Here is a 12,065-nt window from a genome sequence, read left to right as displayed (position 1 = left end):
GCCGAATTGGCGGCCGCATGGCGGTTACAGCTTGGCGGGCGGCGGAAGCGTCCTGCCAATGTTGTAATGACCCCCTTGGTCTTTTGTGCACACCAAGAAACTGTGTCAGATAACAATCACCTGCAACTTAGACAATTACAACTTAGACCACGGCGATTTGATGAACTGGCAAACAGAAAGGAACACACTCATTTGTTTCTCTATATTTTTATTAATACAGTGCCTAACATTTTTAATCCCCACTTCTTTTTTATTGCTTTGAATACCTATACCCGCCCATGGTTGAGATGAACCTCAATGACAGATGGGTTTGTTAGCCTAATCCAATCTCAGCCTGTGCGCATCTACATTGTGGAAACATGATGATTTTTTCTTACGGTTGAGGGGTGCCCCAGCCACCTGTGTCTTATGACTTGCAGCTGGTAAAACCTCTAAGTCAACTGTGTAATCTCCACAATGAATGAAAAACTCTTATTCTACACCTTGGCAGAGCCCTTACTTGCCCTGGACACTCACAAGCTGGGTATTGAACGTGGCAGACCACTCTACTGGCACAGCAATGGGTGCAGGTTTCGCGGCTCTGAACTTTCATTGTTTTTGATTAGGAATATACTGAAATATTTGGCAAAGAATGAGTTAAAAAACATTGAAGACCATGTCTATTTCTCAATACTGTCAGTGGAACTATTCAGCAATTTCTTTTCCAGAACAACTTGGATGATGTACTTATAAGCAATGTTTGTTTTTTAGTGTTGGGCACCATCTCAGTATCTCTTCTCAAATTCTTTGTCTTGTTTTTTGTGATTGCAGTACTGACCACAGATGGGAAGTCGGTTTAAAAATCACTGCAGAAGATTCTACAGTTTTGTTCTCTCATGACTGATGCACTGCGTTACTTAAAAGTTTAAGCCCCTTACCTAAGGTGCTCTTAAGATGACATCTGGTGGCCATCTTGGAGTGGAGTACTTGGTGATAGATGTTATGAATGCCTTTTCAGCAATATTGATATGTTCAAATCAAAGATTAAAATATATTTAATATATTTAAGTCACTTATGCGATTGTGATATAGTCATTGTTTACTTGGGTTTCTGTCAAGCGATTTTTGTATGTGGCTGAGTGAATACTCAAAGACAAGATGTCCTCTGCTGGAAGAAGCACCCAACAAGGAAATTGCTTAGGTGGTCTTTTGTTTTTATGCCTCAACAAGGAAATTGTTTAGGAGGTATTTTGTTTTGCTGCATCAGCAAGGAAATTGCTTAGGTTGTCTTTTGTTTCACTACTGATCTGAAACAGTATTGTAGATGTCTATGCTGGCAGGTTTGAGGTTTGCAGTTTTTTTTAGATCAACAAAACAAGAGTCTTGGTTATTTCACAGTCATAGGTCTGTAGTAAAGGTGACAGTAAAGATGTACAATGAGAATTAGAGTACTGCTCTTCCTTGGGCCCAGTGTCTCATCCTACTCAACGGCTTGTATCCTTTATGTGTCCCCCTCTGTCAAATCATCAGGGCAGTGGAAGAAAACTTAGCCCCTCATCCTTCAGCCTGCTCTCCAGCCAGGGGAGCACTTTGAATAGGTTAGTGTGGAAGTCTCTAGCATAAGACTTGGTCATCGATGCCCTGTTCATATTAATGCATAGATTTGCCACACCCCAGCTGATTACTCCAACCTGAAAGAAAAAAAATATTCAGTTTTGTTAGTTTAAAAAGCAAGCATGTTACAGTACCGCTGTAGCAAATCCTCCAGCGACACATGAGTTAGAGCAATCAGTGAAAGGGAGAAATACAACAAATAGATTGGAGATATCATTTAAAGTGCAAACAAGGCCCTGGATGATGTCAGAGCACAGTAAAGAGAAGAAAAGGTTACATGCATTTGGGTTGACTCCAGTATATCAGATCCACTTAGGGATCTGTACTACTCCATGAAGATTCATAACAATGGAATGGATTTGAACCTTTTAAAATCATTGTATTTATTAAATGCACTAAAATGGAACAAGCAGCATAACCCTGCCAGCCGTCCCAAACTTCTCCGCAAGGAAAGTAGACAGGAGAGGGGTCCTTATAAGTGTGTCATATGATATTAAGACATAGAAGCTGGGGCGCTGCAGCACCCTCCAAATAAGCATGCTGGAGTTCAAAAGACGACTGAGCAATAAAGATGCATTAATTTTTTTTTTTTATCCTGTCACATTTGGTGTGGGTTCAAAGACATAGGTCAAATGTCAAGCTATATTTTCTGACAATCTGCTCCTTATTCTTTTAACTTGGAGTACAGTGTTTACTTTTCTTCTGGCTGCAAAATTAGAGAATTGTACAAAGGAAGCTATGTGACAATCTTGTTGGGTGACATGGAGGGTGAAAGGAAAGGCTGAAGGATGTCAGTTTTTACTGTCGCACAACACCATTCAAAAATACCTGTAAAGGTACTGTAAAATATATCAGCAGTTAGGAAAACACAAATGTAGCACATGTTTTTGTAAATCTGAAGTGTGGTAGAAACAAAGATTTTAATACTATTAAAATTAATCAAGACACTTTACTTTGTGATGCACAAATGATGAAGCATGCCAACAGGTGTTCGTGGGTGGGAGCCCCTCATTAACCTTAAGAGGTATCTTGACACGTTTACAGAACTAGCCATTTGTTGTCATTCCAAACATTTAAAGAAGGCTGCCTTATCGTTTTTTTTTTTTATTGCTTTGGGCACAGGGAGATAGCAAGGTTTCCCATAAAAGTTTCCTCATTCCCCCCTTTGGTGGATTGTAAATATTTGCTGAAAATCAATTGCCACACATTATCATTTGCACAGTACAACCGTGCGCCAGTGCACAATTTCTGAATATTTCAATGGACAATGTGCTGTATGTAAATGGCGGTGCACTAACACACTGTACTTTAATAATATATTCGCAACAGTGTGCTCCAAAATGCACCATCAGCAACATACAACAGCCTACCGCTCTCCTGCTGAATGGGTGTGGCTCATTTACTGCGCTTGTTCTTTGTGTGACGCTTGGATGTTTCACAAATCCAATGATGTAACATTGACGGCAGCATCCGCACTCAAAAAAATGTCCCAGGACCTCTGCATGAACAGCATTACACCCAAAGGGAGAAACACTGAGGAACAGTTTGGAATTTATTGTTGCCAGGCTCACCTTGAGGTCCTCTTGGAATCTCAAGACTGAAATGAGCTGAGCTTTCATTTGGCTTCTGCCTGATGCCCACACTCTAAGCTCACGCGCCAAGAGTTGAAGACAAACATTAATCCTTGGTGTCTAGCACAAGAAAGAATAAGACACACATCTAATGCCAGAACTCCACAATATGAAAAGGCCTGTGATCAATCTTCTCTTCCCTTCTTGACCAAACTGTGAGATCTTAGGCAAATATTTTAATATTTTATTTACTGCGCATCTTTTTTCTTCATTATTGCATATGAGAGCATCTTGGAATATGTGGAATATAGGCCATATATAAGGTACACATGACAAGCGACTTACCTCTTAGTTCACTAGTGGGTTTGTTGTCATGGCAGGAAGCATGAATGTTTCTAAGTTCATATTTAAAAACTATTAGGTTTATTAAATGCTTTTCAGTGCAGACAAATATTCCTATTTAATAAAGTGGAGCGCTTCCATATGTTAATTTTTCGAATTTTGAAGAAACTTTCTCATATTTTTGCATGATGTTTGTTGCATAATTTACAACCACACATTATCACAACTTGACATGTGCACGGGCTCTTACAGTCAAGCTATTCCCTTGCCTCTAACTAGCCGGTTAATTTGTTGACCCTCACACCTCTAACACTTCACTGTCAAAATCTTGAAAGCTATGTGTCACCTTTGTTCCAAATGGCACAAATGTGGCATTTGTTCTGTGCTTTACAGAGGCCAAAGATTGCATGTGTGTGTTTTCTGATCACCTTTATGACCCAGTAAGAGGCACTAGGAGAAACTGACACTGCTTTCAGATGAAATTTCGGAGTGCTCAGTCTTACCCCATCATAAACCCCATCCACATTGTGAAATCACCCAGGCATTTGGAGGCAACTTAGCTTGCATGATGTACTGTACACAATTCATAAGCTGAATGAAAAAATACATTTCTGAATTGTCGTGGGTCCATTTTAGTTAGTCGCTTAGGCACAGTGATAGCTTAGCCGAGGCTTTCGACCTTCGACCTGTGCCCTTTTACCTAATAATTATGCTCTACATTTCTGTATTCAATTTTCTTCATTTTATTATTGCTTCTTTTATTGGCATTGTTTTAATTTCATTATCAGCTGCTATTCTGCAAAAGTGTCATTATCAGTGCTATGGATGACATACTTCGCATCATGTTCTTTGCTCAGAATTACAAGAATGGAATGAGAGGCACACAGAATAATATTTTGTATTGCCAGTCTCAAGATTGCCTAAACAATCCAGCGCTTGGGTACATACCCACGTCAGGCTTCTGTGCCTGAACATAAACATGTCCCCTGTAAAAACATCTTGTAGAACAAAGGGCATTAGAGGTGGTTCCAACCAGATTTTCCATCCATGCTGCATGCTGAGTTTTGTTAGACCTCAGCCTTTCTGTTTCCACGGATCCTGATCTGAAGGCTGGCAGCCTGACCTTGTACCAAGGTAACAGGAGTGGGGTATGCTCTCTCATCGACACTGCATGGACAGATTTGGCTTACATCACCATGTTCTTGCTCAGGGCTAGAGATTAGGCTTTTAGGTAGGAATTGTGTACACATCTTCTGGCAATATTTTAGTGTTGTTCATATTTACATTTCTGATTTTCATAGTCCTGATTTTGTTATTCCTCATTATCCTAATCATTTCAGCGTATGCATTTTATCATAGATTGCAGTCTTTTCAATAAATGTATTGCAAACAGTCCTGCATCTCTTCTCTTGTCTATGTGTGTCTAGGAGACTTGGATGTGGAGAATCACCTTTACTGGTTGGGTATTGGTGAGGTGCTGCAAGTGAGGCGGGAGGGTTGGGCCAACAGCTTCCAACTGGTGTCAGAGTGACTCAGTTATCTACAACTCAGAGGTGCTGCCCCCCAAAATCCAGCAGTCTCGTAGGAGTACGAGAGTCCTTATGACAGAAACACATATGGGAAAATGAAATACACCTAGGAAGCAGGATTGGCCATACCATGCAACATGAAGTAAATAAAGTAAAATGTAACTGGGACTGGATTGCTGACCTGTATTTTTTTTTAGAGTTATTGTACATATTCTTGAGAAAAACTGCTTTTACCTGCATCTCTAAGGGCATGAATGTAGTAAATGGTATAAACCCATTACTGTTTTCACTGAACCTATCCCTCATAAACCCTTGGCCTCAGCCATTACACCACTGTATGCTGCTTGAAACCTGCGAGGCCAGTGTCAAGCAAAATGTGCTTTGATACCCATAGGGACTGCTAAATGTCCAGTTAACTTTAGCAGAGCCCCCCCAGGTCACCAGTCACACACAGCTGCCTTACTCCTCCTTACCAGCACCTACCTTCCTTCAGCACAAGGCCCATCACAGTGCCCAATTCCAGGCCTCCCATATCCAAATCATTTACATAAAATACCCAAGCAGCTGTCCCAAGCTGGTGGTGTCTGCAAAATCGGCTCTTTCTGCACAGAATGCCCAGTCCTACTCCAAGAGAAAGTTTCAAGTCGCTCATTTTAAATGAGCCCTTGACAAAGTCTCCCATTTTGCATGTTCGGCATGCGCTCTCCAAAAGAGAACTTGGGCGCTTTTAAAAGGAAAGGTGCGCGTGCCTGCAGTCGTGCACCATAAAGGGAACATAGTTTTTCTCCAAATAAAGGGGGTAATTCTGACCCTGGCGGTCGGCGGTGAAGCGGCGGTAAGACCGCCAACAGGCTGGCAGTCTTTTTTCATGTATTCTGACCATGGCGGTTACCGCCATGGTCAGCCGCCGCTTCACCGTTCCGACCGCCACGGCGGTCGTCACATACCGCCGGCGGTATTCTAACCCGCCTGACCCCGGCCTACCGCCATGGATTTCATGCGGTTGGGGACCGCCATGCAATCCATAGCGGTAAGCACTATCAGTGCCAGGGAATCCCTTCCCTGGCACTGATAGGGGTCTCCCCCACCCCCAACCCCCACCCCGACTCCCTCCCCTACCCCCCCCACCACCCCTGCCACCCCCAAAAGGTTGCAGAACCCCCATCCCCCACCCCGATCCCCAACATATACACACACATACACACATACAGGCAGGCATTCATGCACATACACACACCCCCCCGCATTCATGCACGCATTCATGCACATACACACACACACCCGCATTCATGCACACATTCATGCACATACACACACACCCCCGCATTCATGCACGCATTCACACGCCCCCTCAATATACACACACGCACACCCCCATGCACGCACACAACTCACAACACCCCCCACCCCCTTTCCCTAGCGGACGATCACCTTACCTGTTCCTGGTGATCCTCCGGGAGGGAACGGGCAGCTCCGCCGACACGCCAACAGAACACTGCCACAGCGAATCACAGGTCGTGATTCTCTGGGCGGTGTTCTGTTGGCGTGGCGGTGGAGGTGGAGCTACCTCCACTTCCCCGCCTGCCGCCAGAATGGCTGTTGGCGGCTCTTCGTCCGGAAACGGGCGGAGCGCTACCAACAGTCAGAATGGCCCATGCGGAAGACCGCCAGCACTGGCGGTCTTCCGTACGGCGGTCCCTCGGCGGTCTATTGAAAAGACCGCCGAGGTCGTAATGACCCCCAAAGTTTTCCAGTGCAGTTCTTAGGGATGTTACCTCCCACCCAGGAAATCAAGTCCTTTCAAGACTTTAATGAATAGATATCTATTTGGATCCCCATGAGATATGTCCATGTGTTTGGGGTCGAGGCAGTACGGAAACTCATTCAACAAGTGTGCCTCATGCACCCAGAAGGCCATAAAGGAGTGACAATTCCAAGCTGTGGTCAGCGCCAAGCGCCAGGCTTTTGGGCGGTCGCTGTCCGATTTGAGGGCTGTCTCTGAATTCTTCTCCTCTCCTTTGCCAAAATATACTAAGGAGAGCATACAAGAAGAGAAGGCATGAAGGTGACTTGCCAAAACCAGGAACTGATCCAGCGCTCTTCCTCTACGCTATGATGGAGATGTTTTAGCACGCTTTGGCCCTAGACCGTGTGCCACTGGGCCCCATAAGATCTTTTGGAGATCCTTTTGGGTTCCTGCTGGTGGGCCCTCCTCCAATGCCATAGGTCCCCCTGTGTTCAATATGGAACGGTTCTGGTGCCATCTAGAGTCATTTGGTGCTGAAACCCTCATCAGTTGAACTTCCACTAGTGCTGACGCAGACTCCAGCATCGCTGACCCTGGTGCCACACACAGACCAGCCGGAGTCAAAGGCTAACGCTATCCTCCAGACATCAAGAAGAGAGATGTTAAGGAATCTGTGGCTTCCCAGAGATTCCAGATGCTTTCCTCCCAGAAGTGTGAGAAAAATGTGTGTTTTTATTCAAAATATGAGGTTTGCAGGGCATTGTGGGTAAGAAAGTGTTTTGGGATCCACATGAGGCACACCACCCTGGACTCCCCTGAGTGTCTAGCTTTACAAAATGTCTGGGTTTGGTAGGTTTCCTTGGGTGGCTATCGATCACTGGTCAAAAAAATTTCGGTACCCCATTGCCAAATCAGATCATTTTTGGGGCAGAAAATGTTGGTCTACATCGTATTCTGGGGCCTTTCCTAGCCCTACCCACACAAGTGAGGTGCCATTTATATCAGGAGACTTGTGGGAATGCTGCGTGGTAGGAAATGTATGGCTCCTCAGAGATTCCAGAAGGTTACTCACATAAGTGTGAAGAAAATATGTGTTTTTTTAGTAAACGTTTAAGGCTTGCAACGACCTCTCAGTAGGAAAACCTGATGGAACCCACAGAAGTCACCCAACCCTGAATTATCCTTAGTTCCCTAGGTGCTCCTGAGCTAGGGCCCAAAATCCACAGCCACCCACATTGAAAAATGCATCCATGTTATGTTTTGGGCCTTTTCCTGTCGCAAGCACTATCCACACAAATGAGGTACCGTTTTTATTGGGAGACGTGGGAATACAGATAGTAGAACATTTGTTATTGCCAATTGTATTTCTCTGCATTTTGTACCTTCTAAGAGTAAGCCAGTGTATTAAACATTTTGAAAAGTGTCCTCTGAATCACATGATAGTATGAATACCCTCAGATTCAGAGATGTACAAATAAACACTGCTTCAAAACCCCACATCTGGGTCTATTTAAGAAACACATTGGTTTCCTTGATACCAATTTTTCACTCTTTATATTTTACCATATGAATTACTCTATATCCATTTAGCAATGAAAAACCACTGTACAGTGCAGTTCAGCTGTTTCCTCTGGATACCTCGGGTTCTTGAGAAACATACAAACCCTATATATCCATGCAACCAGAAGGGTCTAGTGGACATAATAGTATATTGTGTTTGTAAGTCGTAGATTGTGACAAAAAGTTACAAATGAAAATGTTGTCTCAAATAAACATTTTTAACTACTCATTTTGAATATTTTTTTATTTCAACAGTTCGGGCCTCATTGTGATGCTGGCCATCGTGACCGCAGCTGCTGTGGCGGTCTGCTGCCACATTAACACCCTGGCGGTTAGACCGCCAGGGTACCGCCTGCACCACCAGGATCCATGAACCCGACAGGCTGGGGGTTGCTGAGATTGCAATCAACCAATGATTATGATCTAGTTCTCCGCCAGCCTTTTCATGGCTGTTTTACCACCATGAAAAGGTTGGTGAAGAACAGGTGCAAGGGGTACAGGGGCCCCCTGCACTGTAGCCCCTGCACTGTCCATGCCCTTCCCCCTGCCCAGCACCTTTGCAAGGTTCACTGTCTTCTGTGAACATTGGGAAGGTGCTGGTGCACCCTGCAGAGGCAGCATTGCCGAAAGCTCGATTACAAGCCGGCGACAATCCTGCCGCCGAACTCCTAATGAGTCTCCTAGTCTCTTTGGAAAAACCTTGAGGGATTTACGCAAAGGACCCCCCGCTGAATTCAGAATTCTGTCTACTTTTTAGAAATCTAAAGCTTTCCGGGATCACCCATGGGTTTCATCCATCCTGATTTCCACCACAAACTGGAAGTTGCTTGAAAGCACAAAAAATAAAATAAATGGGCTACCTCTTTGAAAAATGCCAACACTGTGGTAAACTAGTTTTTTTGGTTCACTTTTGTATGTTTCTGAAAGCCAGGAAAAACCTTTCATTGATGCCATTTTTCGGAATAAACAGACACTTTTTTGCAGAGCACTTTTTTCCTATTTTTCTCAAAAAAGCCAAAATTCTGCTATATTTTGGTTATTTTCTCAGTTCCCTACAGGGGAATCCACAAACCCTAAGTACCTATGGAATCCCCAGCATGTTGGAAAAAAAGGATGCAAGTTTGGCATGGATACCTTATGTGAAAAAAAGATATGGAGGCCTAAGCTTGAACTACCTCAAAGAGTCAAAAAAGGCTTAGCATTCTAGGGGGGAAAGGCCTATGAGCGAAAGGGTTAACATTTCAAGAGTATTGTAAAAATATTGGTGCATAGTTTTGGTAACAGCCCTCCAGACTATAAGTGTTGGAAGCTCAAATATGTGAGTTTGAGCTTTGAACAACAAACATCATCAATACAGAGTGATCTGGATTGATGCATTTACTTTCTTTTATTTACAGAAGACACAACCTCAAACACGTCATTGTGTGCTGATGAATTGTGTATCTTTGAAAGCATTAGATTTTCTGAGAGACAAAGAAAACTGTGTATTGAGACGTTCTTTTTGTCTTTCTTGACATGTTTGTGAAGCACATGCTCACCTGTTGCTATGCTGCAGATAAATAACAGATATTTATTTTTACCCGAGGTATAACCACTCATTTCATTATCTTCAGCAGGATGAAAGACTGAGTGGACCCAACAAATTTCTAACCTGTGACCTTGAGATCCCTGCATTGAATGCATTAGTCCACTAATAACGCACAAGTTCTTAATTCTATGAATTCACAGTCTTCTGCATGGTGGCTGGAAGAACTAGGTTCTCTGCCTAATACTTCTGGCAGTGTCACAAAGCTGGGGATCTTCTTTGATCTACGTTGGCAACCCTTAAGCCCATTTTAATACTTTTTTTGTGCCTCATTTGTGTCATTTTTTGATGCAACAGCGGTGCAAACTTACAAAATATAATTGTATTTTGTAAGTTTGTGCCTCTTTTGTGTAGAAAAATTACGCAAATGCGGCACAAAAAAAGTCTAAATATGGGCCTTAATGTCAACTGGCCAGACTAGTGTTACCTTAACATGACCTGCTTGTCTCTTTCAGAACCGGCCTCCTCTCCCTCCATTACTTTCCGTCTCGACAATGCATGCCATTTTAAGATTTTGTGGTTAGGTCATAGAGTATTTTGTAGGGGACACCCCCTCTCAGACTCTTCTCTGCCTTTGATCTTGCTCCTGATAGTTCCTTCTGTTGACTAAGCTCACGGAAAGAGCATCCCTTCTCTTTCTTTAGTCCGAAATCCGGGAACCATCTTCTGTACTCTTCAGTCCAAGTCAGCTTTATCTGTTTCCAGAAAATGCTTAAGACTCACCTCTTTTCCAAGCTCATTTTTCATGTCTAATTACTCAAGTATCCAATCTTCCTTAGAGCACCAGGATACTCCTTAGAATTAACTAAGTAACTGTCCATAAAGTAAATATTCATCATTGTCACAGAGCCACCAGAGCAGGTTGGTACAAAGTGCATAAACCTCTAATTGTAGGGCAACCAGTAGGCCTGGTCCAAAGTATGACTGGTGACCTCGCTGGAGGTTTATTGTAACACATTTTATAAATAGTGAGGCCACTCCACTTTCTGTTGTATAGTATCAACTTATAGTACAGGATTTGGTAAGGGTTCTTTTAAGAAGAGGGATGGGCCAAGAAACTGGTATGTCTTGAAACTGGGTCTTCAGAACCTGAACTGACAGAAGTTTCACCATCCTTGGATTCAAAGATAAGAATTACCCTTTGGGGCGATGTAGGGTGAATGGGGGGTGCCTAGGTGAGACAAACAGAACCAGACAGTGCATTCTGAGAAGCGACCAGCATTCTGTGTTTTGGGGTGGACTTGCACTTCTGTAGCCTGGACTTTACAGTCTACTGCCATTTCTGGTTTAATATTGTGGACTACTGGGGGGTTAATAATTCCTCTATGTACATCAAGGCGATGGAAAGATGGCCTTGGTTATTGCTCTGTATCCATTTTTTGTAACACACGCCAGGCCATCTCACAGTTTAAAATACTAACACAATGAAGGGAAGTAGGCGGTGATGCACAGGGCGTAGGTAGGAGAACCTGAAGCATGAAGACACTTTCTAAAAATTGAAGTAGAGACTTATTTAGTGGAAGAGGCAGGAGGGCAAGGATTAACACCACCTGACTCACCATTAGAGTAAGTTGTCAAGAACTTTCTGTAGGCGCATGACCGCAGAATCACAGGAGCCTTATAGGTCTCTGGTGGGAAGAACCACATGTGAGGCTAGACAGTTATCCTCTCTCTAACCCAAAAGCATGCTCATGTTACATAGTAATCAATACTTAATGCACTCTTTGCAAAATTGTGTATAAACGGGTGCAGTGTTGAAAGACCAACCTGTATGTATCGCTGCCTGTGGTTTATCACCAGGGGCCCTCCAGAGTCACCTTCAAGACAGGAAATATGAACAAATTAGAACGTTTGTGCTTCATATAATGCAATCTAAATTACATCTTGGCATTGCTGGAACATTTGAAACCTGAATTGTTGAAGTCTAATGGACCCCATGATAGCTTTTTAAAGGTTATGCCGCACACCCTGAGAATAAATCTCTTTGTGTCCAATGAACCGAAACTGAGTCTAATGCCCTATACTTCCCTCTGTTCCTCTTGTCTAAAGAGTTGGTGAACTAAGTACAGATTATTTTAGATAATTTCTGGTTTCACATTGTATTGGTTATCATATGATAACACAGTCCCAACATACAA

The 12,065-nt window shown here is 43.2% G+C and overlaps 1 protein-coding gene across 1 annotated transcript in view; it reads right to left on the bottom strand.

The window, feature by feature from the left end:
• Positions 1 to 200: 200 nt before the first annotated feature.
• LOC138299144 (complement factor B-like) overlaps positions 201 to 12,065 on the bottom strand; it is a 212,219-nt gene continuing 200,354 nt past the window's right edge. The window contains exons 17-18 of the mRNA XM_069237203.1: positions 11,695 to 11,744; positions 201 to 1,670 (exon numbers count right to left, since the gene is read on the bottom strand). Coding sequence (XP_069093304.1) covers positions 1,506 to 1,670; positions 11,695 to 11,744 — 215 coding nt within the window. The 3' untranslated portion in view covers positions 201 to 1,505. The remainder of the gene's footprint in view (positions 1,671 to 11,694; positions 11,745 to 12,065) is intronic.

The sequence above is a fragment of the Pleurodeles waltl genome, chromosome 6 (assembly GCF_031143425.1).
Source record: "Pleurodeles waltl isolate 20211129_DDA chromosome 6, aPleWal1.hap1.20221129, whole genome shotgun sequence".
NCBI lineage: Eukaryota > Metazoa > Chordata > Amphibia > Caudata > Salamandridae > Pleurodeles > Pleurodeles waltl.
Note: the sequence above shows the minus strand (reverse complement) of the source record. Positions and strands in the feature narration are given on the sequence as shown.